We start from the raw sequence: 10,252 nt of genomic DNA, 5'->3' as shown, positions 1-10,252 counted from the left end.
ATTTGTTTCTGAGCAAAGGGTTTTCCAGGTCTCTTTTCATTTCAGACCTCCAGAAATGTTCTACATATAAGGTGTGTACCCATCATTGGGCTTCTTTTGACAACTGGTGTAGCTGTAAGGATGTGCCTTCAATACTGGACTAAAGATTCAATTGTTCAATTCCTACAGGATGGTATTGATAGGAATTAATTACTACCCACTCTTAGGCAGCAATGGTCTTGTGCATGAGCTTTTAGATATCTGTGGCATGACCATTTCTAAATTGAGCCATTGATTTCAAGACGTCTTATGTCTTTTGTGTAAAAAGTGGTTGGTGTTCATGTAAAGCACACCAATATTTTAGGATTGAGTTCACATTATATAAAACTGCAAGCAAAAAAGGATTAATAACCTGTACCCCTCTTGGGATTTCTCACTGGATTAGCATTTCTACAAATACCTCCTTTTGATCCTTTGGATACCGTTTCTGAGATATTTCTTAATCTCAATGTGTTTTTTCTCACAGCTATAACTACAGGAATAAGGCTTGATCTCAACCTGGCCATGTTGATTGATGTAGTCAAAGTCATAGTGGGTTTACAGCAAGGAATGACAGTCATTTGTTTGGAAAATACCAATTTAGCAAGCAAAGTTAGTCAATTGCAATATCACAAAGAGGGTCTTGTCCTACTTGAATCTTTTCAGTATCCACACATTTGTTTGCCACCCACTTCAATGTTGGCTTTGCCTTCTTAGACAGCACCCTCAAATATCATGGTCTCATTTCTGACTTGGGAGCTTTGTCACCCTAGACAGATTTCTAGTTAACCCTGCAAAGTTTAAGGTTTTTGCTAGACAGATCCAACATCAATTAATGTGTCTTCAATTGTTTATTACTGATGCTTAGTAAAGGGTGGACCACATTTTTTATAGCTGTGATGTGTTGTGTTCTGGGCTGAGTTTGAGAGAGTTTACCTTATATGCTTATAAAGAGCTTTACAGAGTCACACAAAGGAATAAGGACCTCCTTCTATATTTGGCCTAGTTTAATCTCCCAGTGGCTGACTCTGCTTGGCTGGAGGAAAAGAGATTTGTTTTTTTCAACAAGGCTTGAGGGATGATTTAAAAGGCATCCTCTTGCAGACTGATTCCTACCTCCCAACTGTACTGATTTAATAAACCTCACCTTGCATCTGGATCATAGGTTTAATGAAAGGAGAAGGGATTGGGAAAATCTGACAAGGCTGTACGGCATTTTGAAGGTGAATGAACATGTAAGCCATCCCTTACTAATAATGACTCCAATGGAAATTGTGACAATTTAGATGCCTTTAGCCAAGGATGAAAAGGATACACGAAGAAAGAAAAGTCTATGCACGTTTTGCCAGAAAAAGGGCTACTTTGTCAGAGAATTTCCACTCAAGCCAAAGGAGAACGTCTCACATGTAAAACAAAAAAATCCTCTGTGGGCACAGTGAGGGAAGTGCAAAGTTGAACTAGAACACTCAAGGCCTAGAGAAGGGAGCACCTTGCGCAACAGCTGAGACATGCCCTCCCTATCCCAATGGCTTCAGGGGGCTCCATTGGTCATGTATTAGTACATACTTTTCATGCTACCTTCTCATTTACAGATTCAAATAACTGTCATGAATTGTTCTTCAGCAACGCAAACTTTGTTGATCCTCAGATGGTTACCAAAATAAATAACCTGGTAACAAAAAAAGATACCAAAAGAGGAGGCAGCTGTTGATGGGAAAAATATCTTCAGGATCTGTCACTAAGCATACTGTTGGTATAACCTTTGAGCGTGAAGGTGAAAATAATAAACAACTTGTAAAATATTCAGTTCAATGTGCTTAGTGCTCACTATTATAGGTTTATTCTTTGAATGCCACACTTTCAGTATTGATTGGAAAGTTTAAACAATTGTTTTCTCTTCCTCATTTTGTTTGGAAAATTATTTAATGAGTAAGTCATATAAATGTGGGATTCAAGTGCAGTCTTCACTGCATAGTCAAGTCACAGCTATGATGGAAGTAAAAGAAATATGCCTGATTTAGAATTTATCAGCTGGAATGCTCTATCACAACCATGACAAAAATTCCGTCTGCCATGTTACGAGACAATTATATCTTAAGGCATCGTAGTACGGTGGTTGGGATATCCATCACGTTTGTGACGGAGTATTCCAGCCTTCAAGTTCTAAATCAGGCCCATCGTCTTGCCCGCCAGGTATTCTTTTGCTAACACATTTGAAAGGTAATTAGAGGACCAGATGGCTGATGTGTAGAGTTGGTTCTGGGGATGGAAGTTTTCCACTTGGATAATTTATGATTTAGCAGAAGCCAAACACAGAGAGATTTACTAGCTAAGTACCGAGCCAAGGGATTTATCCTACCCTCCTCATTACCTGCAGCATCCATATTATTCTTTGTGCTAAAGTTAAATGTCAAGCTGCATGCCAAACTCCAATGTGTGGTATATTTGTATATTTGGCACTCTTATGGGGAACTGTAGGAAAGTACCATCTTTTTGGCATGTTACCCCCATTTATGGCCTTTTTGTCAGTGTGTTTGACTGGGCCACTGGGATCCTGCTATCCAGAATCGTAGTGCTTATGCTCTCTCTCCTCTAACTATTGTCACTGCAGACTGGTAACTCAGTATTTCATCCCAAATTGGCATACTGGACACCCCTTATAAGTCCCTAGTATATGGTACCTAGGTACCCAGGGCATTGGAGGTTCCAGGGGATCCCTATGGGTTGCAGCCATAGGGAGCTCAAGCAAAGGCTTCTACAGAACTGCCATTGCAGCCTGTGTGAAATGGTGCATGCACCCTTTCACTGTCATTTACACTGCACCAGTCACTTATAAGGCACCCCTATGTCTGGCCTTCCAGCCCTGAAGGCTAGGTGCAAAGTACCTGTGTGTGAGTTCACCTCTGCACTAGCAGAGGTGCTCCCACATCATCCGGGACCATTTTCCAGGACTGTGTGAGTGGGGGAAAGCCATTTTATGCATGCACTTGTGATAGGTCAATACCTATGTCCATCTTCACAATGTTAACTCTGAATATGTAAGGTCTTTAACATCTTGGAATTATTCCCAAATGCTGATTCTTGTATTGGTTGTATAATTCCATGAACTCTTGGGGCTCCACAGTGGACCACAGTGGACCCCCTGTACTGCCATACCAGCCTTCTGATGTTTCTGCTACCTCACAGACAGGTTTCTGCCCTCCTATTGCTCGAGCAGCTTAGAAGTAGGTGTTACAGGCATGGGAGGGGTAGCCTCCCAGAGCCTCTGGAAATGCTTTGAAGAGCACAGATGGTGCCCTCCTTGCATAATCCAGTTTACATTAGTTCAGGGACCCCCAGTCCCTGCTCTAGTGCGTAACTGGACAAATGAAAGGGGAATCACCACTCCCCTGTCCATCACCACCCCAGAGGTGATGCTCAGAGCTCCTCCAGAGGGACCCTGAGTTCTGCCATCTTGTTTTCAGGATGGCAGGGAACTCTTGGAGCAGATGAGTGGCCAGTGCCAGCAGATGATGTCAGATATCTCCCTTGTTAGGTTCTGTCCTGGTTAGGTGACCAATCCCTCTTCCAGGGCTATTTAGGCTTTCTCCTTTCTCCTTTGGTTGGTTCTTCAGATTCGGATTGCAAGACTCCAGCAGGAATCCTCTGCATCCTTTAGTTCAACTTCTCACCGAATAAACTGCACCTGGACCTCCTTGAACTCTACAAAACTGCAACAAAGAAACCAGGACAACTTCTGCGACACTGCATCTTCAGCTCCTGCCAGCAACTGCAACTGTTTCCCAGTTGCGCATCCTCAGAGGACAGCCAGTCTTCAACCTGTACCAGAAGAGGGAAGGAATCACCAAAGGAGTGAAGGTATCACTCCCCTGCTCCTGCAGGCACCCTCTGCATTAACGACCGGTGGTTTGGGTCCACTATCCTGATGAAGTGTGTGGATCCAGCATCACAGGTGGTGGAGTGAAGTGGTCCCATTGGTCCTGACATCCAGCTGTCCAACTTTGGTGGAGGTAAGAGCTTGCCTTCCCACACAAGACCGTACCCCGTGCACCACATGATTTGGAGTTGCTAAGGCTTGTGTGCGACCTCCCAAGAAGTTCTTTGTGCACAGCGCAGCTATGGCCCCCAGCACTCCAGCCTGTGATGCACAGCTTCCTGCGAGGTTCTTCGGCGGCTTGAGACCTTTTGTTATAGTGCTACGTGGGCCTCAATTTGCACCTTCTTTGTCCCCATCATGTGGCACTCCTAGTCATGCTGTCTGTCTTCTATGGGTCCTCTGGACTGCTGGGAACACCCTCTGAGTACCCCTCTGGGGTAGAGTCGACCTGGTCCTTCCTGGTCCCAGGCAACGCCATTTTCTGATAACCATGAGCTTTGCATTTATCAAGGCTTTTTGGCGGGACCCAGCAACGCAAACCAACCACCTGGCGTGTGACATGTGACATCATCTGCACCAACCAGGATCTGTCTTTTTGGGTGCAGTATTGACTGTTGTTCTTCATCGGTGGTCTGCACCTTCAACGGGTTAGCAGGGGCTCCTGTTCTTCCTAGACTCTTCTGTGCCTCTTGGACTTGATCCCCTTCTTCCATAGGTCTTCAGGTCCAGGAATCCACTGTTGGTGTCTTGCAAGCTCTTCTGGTTCTTGCGATATCTTCTTTCTCATTTTCTTCTGTGCAGTAGAGAGTTCCTGTGATTTACTCCTACTTTCCCTGGGCTCCGGGTGGGTTCTATTATTTACATTTAGTTTTTTCTAATACTCTCAGTGCCCCTCTACCCACTCCACTTGCCTAGGTGGGAAACCAACATGTGCATTCCACTTTCTTAGTGTATGGTTTGTGTTCTCCCAGGCCTATTTCCAACTATTGATTTTCACTATTTGCACTGTTTTCTAACTGCTTACTTACCTGTGTTTGGATACTAGTGTATATATAGTGTGTATTACTTACCTCTTAAGGGAGTATAGTCTCTAAGGTATATTTGGCAAGTGTGTCACTAAAATAAAGTACCTTTATTTTTGTACCACTGATTATTTTCTTTCATGTGTGTAAGTATTGTATTTGTGACTACAGTGATATTGCATGAGCTCCCCTAGTTAGGCCTTGGCTGCTCATCCACACTACCACTAGAGAGCCTGGCTTCTAGACACTGCCTACATTTCAATAATAAGGGATAACTGAACCTGGTATAAGGTGTAAGTACCTTTAGTGCCCAGTACAAACCAAGCCAGACTCCTACAGGAACCTCATAGCCACTAATCTAATCACCATTATTGCTTCCCAGACTTGTCAGAAGTGCAGATGTGTGATGTACCTGTTACTGCTGTATTGACCTAGAATACAAGAGTACAGTAAGTATTTTATACATGCTGATATTGCATATGACCTGCAAGTTGTTCAATCAAGAAACAGTTTGATATTTCTAACATGACAGTACTGGTTCATCTGCACGTTCACTTTAAGAGGTCCTCTGATTACTCAAATAATGCAACATTCACTCTTTGTTTTTTCCATAAGCAGCCTTCTCAGTACTGCCAACTTTGAAGAAAGAAAGTTCCACTGTGTGATTGGAGTGATTGGAGTGCAAATTTGTAAATGGTGCTTTGAAGCAGCAGGGATATCAAGGTGTGTGGGACTGTCAACCTCCAATACTACCAGAGCAAATAGATTTACTCTTCCCTTTATTCATCCTCTATTCTCATTAAAACCAAAGTCTCTGGGGCAGCTGCGCTTGTCTTGGGGCAATCTGATAAACCTAGATGCGTTACTGAGGTGCAGAGCCTGCATGCACCAGCTGTAAACATACTATGTGCAATGGTTTCCAACTCTCTTTATGGTTCACTGTGTGATAATCAATTATTTAGGTGACAATGAAATGAGTGTCAAAAGATTGTGTCAAATTGAGCCAACATAGTATATCAGATCCTCCTTTGCCTGGGTCCATTAATTGTGAATTACAGCAATTAGTGTCTGTATAACTCTATTATGGCCCCCGTTGTAACTCACTGCGGTCAGAGGAGGGTTTTAAAATATTTTTTTAAGGCTCTTTGTGCAGCTGTTGGTGGTTGCTGCTTATATTTTCTGCTATTGCAGCACCTTTCATTGTTGCCACTGAGTTACAGCTTCTTTGCATGAATTATTGGGATTCTGAAGCAAAAGAATTCAATGTGATGTGATAAAAATAATTGTTTTATTATGGATGAGTTTTTAGGTCCTGCAGATAATTCATGCCAGGGAGTTTGCATTTAATTGCATTGCCTATCTCCCTCATTGTGACCCTGGTAGTCTTTTGTCCATCGGGGATAATGTGGCAGTAGAACCGCCAACAAGCTGATGGTACATAATGCCACTTTATGAAATTGGCGGGTTGGCTGCAGCCAACCCACCACTTCTCCACTCATACCACTGTGGTATGAGCCACCGGGCCGGAGATATCCATCTGCAGCCTGGCGGCCAACATTGTACCGCCCATGGCATTATGAGCTGGCCTACCACCATGGTTTTTGTAGCATTAGCAACGCCATGAAAACCATAGTGGTAGGTCCTTTTGGTGACAGGGAATTCCTTCCCTGGCACTAGTAGGCAGCTCCCCCACCGCCCAACTCTCACCTGACAACCCTAAACCCCGCCATCCAAATACCCACCCACCCAACTCGAATACACACACTAACCCCCACCACCCTCCGATCCACTCACCCCCATACAAGCACACGCGCACACACTACACAACTGATCCCATCCCCCACAGCTATACAGGCACATATCATCCCCACCCACACCCCACCACAGTTACAGCGTACCTCACCCCACACCCCCCTCCCTGCATGCACGCACACAGTTGCCCACATGCACCAGCCATACACACATTCACTCACACTGGCATACACGCATTCACTCAAACACTGACAAACACCCATTAACTCACACTGGCATACTCGCATTCACTCACATACTGACATACTCCCATTCACTCACACTGACATGCACGCATTCATTCATGCACACTTCCAGGTATACTCTCACACATTCTTACACACAATCACACTGATATGCAGACACACACTAACTTCACCATTCTCATGCATTCACTCACACGCATACACCCACACAAACAACACACTCACAGATGCATTCACACACACACTCAGACATTCATACACCCACACACAACACCCACAAACCCTCCCGCCCCCTCCCCCTTCAGAAGCCCGACTTACCTTGGGCGAGGAGGTTATCTGTCAGGGAATGGGAAGGGGCACTGGTACCGCCAGCAGCGCCCCACCAGCAGAACACCGCCAGGCTGTATTACTGGTCATAATACGACTGGTAGCATTCTACTGGTGTGGCGGTACTGGTGGTAGCAACACCAGCTTACCACTGTCCATCACCATGAGCACTAGCGGATTTCTGCCCGTATTGTGGAGGAAGTCAGGTAATGCTCATGATATGGCAGACAGATGGTAGCCGCAGAGGCGGTACATTGGCGGCCGTCACTGAGGTGGTAAGCAGTATGTACCACCAATGTCATAATGACCACAATAATGTTGACCACAAAAGAATGCTGAGTAAAAAAAAAAGTTCTCCTGGGAAAGTATTGGACCAAAATATATTATCTGCTCTGTATTCATGCCATCTTGAGTAAAGATTTCCTAATACCACATTGTATATTACAAGTTTCTGTCTGCATTTACAATGAGGATACAATTATATTGCTTATATTTATTAATACACCCACATATTTCTATGTTTATCAATCATTTATACAAGGTTGCTCATGCATCCTATAAAAAATATTAGAGATGCAATCTTGCATTCATGAGTGATACCTCAATTAAAATGATTTTATTCAATAATCACAATCATGTACACTTTTGTCTCTTCCCTACTTTTAAATTGCAGGACAATAGATGATTATCAGTGAATAATACCTGGTCAAACATTGACAATCATGAGGCACATGTACTGAAATAAATTACCGCTTGGCTTCTATGCTAAATACATACCCTAAGTATTACTTTCAGATAAGGATTTGTTTCATTATCTACGTTGTTAATATTTTCATCATAACTTAAACTGAAGAATACTTCACATATTTAATGTAATGTTTTTCTGCAAAAAAGTTTCTGAACAGCCGCCTTCACATCTTTGTTTCTCAGACTGTAGATCATGGGGTTCAGCATTGGGGGTGTCACGGTATAAAACACAGAAAGCATTTTATCCTGATTTTCAGAGGCTTTAGATGCTGGTCTCATATACATAGAGATGGCGGTGCTATAGAATATGGTGACAACGATCAGATGAGAGGCGCATGTGGAGAAGGCTTTCAATCTGGCTTCAGAGGAGCGGATTCTCACAATTGTGATGATGATTCTGATATAGGAGATGGCTGTGAAGAGGCTTGGTATCCCTAGTATAAAGATTGCAGCAGAAAATATTACCAACTCTGTGACAAAGATGTCCGCACATGCCATCTTCAGAAGACTTAGAACCTCACAAAAAAAATGGTTAATAATGTTAGCCCCGCATAATGGTAACTGTAGTGTAAAATATGTGTCCACGAGTGCCATCAAGCCTCCACTTAACCAGCAGCAGGATGCCAATATGATGCAAAGAGGTGTGCTCATGATGACTGTGTAACGCAAGGGAAACACTATGGCTACATAACGATCATATGCCATGATACCTAGAAGGACACACTCTGTACCACCCAGGAACAACGCTATGTACATCTGAGCTGCACAAGCATTGTAGCTGGTAGCCCTCCAATGAAGGAGTTGGTCCAACACGAAAGGAACAATCACTGTTGAGTAGCTGATGTCCACGAAGGAGAGGATTCCCAGAAAGAAGTACATTGGGGTATGAAGATGAGGATCACAGATCCAGGCTGTGATCAGGATGGAATTTCCAATGAGTGTTAATATATATATCACTATGAAGAATGAAAAGAGAATAATCTTCACATTATGATCCTTCGTTAGGCCCAGCAGGAAGAACTCAGCAATAGAACTTTGATTACTCATTGTCATTGTGGTCATTTTTATCACAACTGTAGGAAAAAGAAGAAAGACCCACAGTAAATACTTTGAACAAAAAGGTAGCAAATGACCTGATACAATGCACAAACCAGCTCCACTGTTTAAAAAAATCTGCTATCTTATTAGCAGAAATTAGTTAAAAATGTTGATTCATGTTCTAGTCTTTAAAAGACTTGGGACCGGATGTATCAAAGCTTTTTGCATTCACAAACGGTGCGAACGTCCGTTTGCGAATGCAAAAATGCCTTTCAGTATGTATGTATGAAAGGTATTCGCTATGCAATATTAAGGAAATGCTAAGATAGCGATTCCTTAAAATTGCGACCCCGTTTAGAGAATCGCAAAATGCAATTCTCTAAATAAGAAATCACAAATAAGGAATCCTTATTTGCGATTTCTTAGGCACATGTAGCAAGCTTTTCCTTAATGTGAATTGGGCATTAAGGAATTGCTATTACCACCAAGTTGAACTTGGTGGTAACCATGTGCACATTTTAAAAATGCATTTTTAAAATTGACATGTAACGCACACATGCCCCTTTGGCATGTGTGCACCTTACATGTCCTAAAATAATTTTTTGGGGTGTAGCAGAGGGGGCATTGGGCCCCCAGCACCCTGGGGTTTGCATTTCCCAAATTGCAAATTCTATCACAGGACCGGAGGCGAGGATTATGCAAATCTTTCTTCACTCTTTATTCAACAGCAAGTTCAAAGTTAAACAAAAAATGAACAGAAAAACTACAAGTTCCATGAGCCCGCCGCCATGGTAACGAGTATCCAATGAGGTGCCCTCCTTCACGTCAGTATAAATGGCCCGAGACACGTCACACTTCCTCTTTCTTCACTGCTCAGATAAGTGCCTTTTCTGCCTCCGTTGGGAGTTTGTTTTTCCTTAACTTGGCGCGCTGCCGCTCAATTGTTTTACGGGGCTTTCTGTAGCCGCTTTCTCGCCACGAGCGGTCCGGAACGGACGGGCCGCTCGAGCGCTTAGTTTCCTTTCGGCCCTCGGCGTGTTAATACACGTCGGGGCCACCAGAGGGAGCGCGCGCTGTGTTCTTCGTACTCGAAGAGCGCGTTTCTTTCAGCGCGTGGCTCGCGCTTCGCGTTTGCTTTTTTGGGGAAACCTGTTGTGTCCAGGGAGTTAGGTTCCTGCCTTTCACCCAGACAAGCAGGGTTCGATTTCCAGGCCTGCCAGATGACA

At 43.6% G+C, this 10,252-nt stretch overlaps 1 protein-coding gene across 1 annotated transcript; it reads right to left on the bottom strand.

Moving 5' to 3' along the window:
- Positions 1-8,108: 8,108 nt before the first annotated feature.
- LOC138297198 (olfactory receptor 2D3-like) lies at positions 8,109-9,041 on the bottom strand. Its single transcript, XM_069236685.1, has one exon. The coding sequence runs from the start codon at positions 9,039-9,041 to the stop codon at positions 8,109-8,111; it is 933 nt and encodes a 310-aa protein (XP_069092786.1).
- Between the last annotated feature and the right edge of the window lie 1,211 nt (positions 9,042-10,252).

This window comes from Pleurodeles waltl, chromosome 5 (genome assembly GCF_031143425.1).
Source record: "Pleurodeles waltl isolate 20211129_DDA chromosome 5, aPleWal1.hap1.20221129, whole genome shotgun sequence".
Lineage (NCBI taxonomy): Eukaryota > Metazoa > Chordata > Amphibia > Caudata > Salamandridae > Pleurodeles > Pleurodeles waltl.
Note: the sequence above shows the minus strand (reverse complement) of the source record. Positions and strands in the feature narration are given on the sequence as shown.

What these genes read in the sequence shown, in the direction of transcription:
- LOC138297198 (XM_069236685.1), bottom strand. Translation starts at nt 9,041, where the DNA reads ATGACAATGAGTAATCAAAGTTCTATTGCTGAGTTCTTCCTGCTGGGC.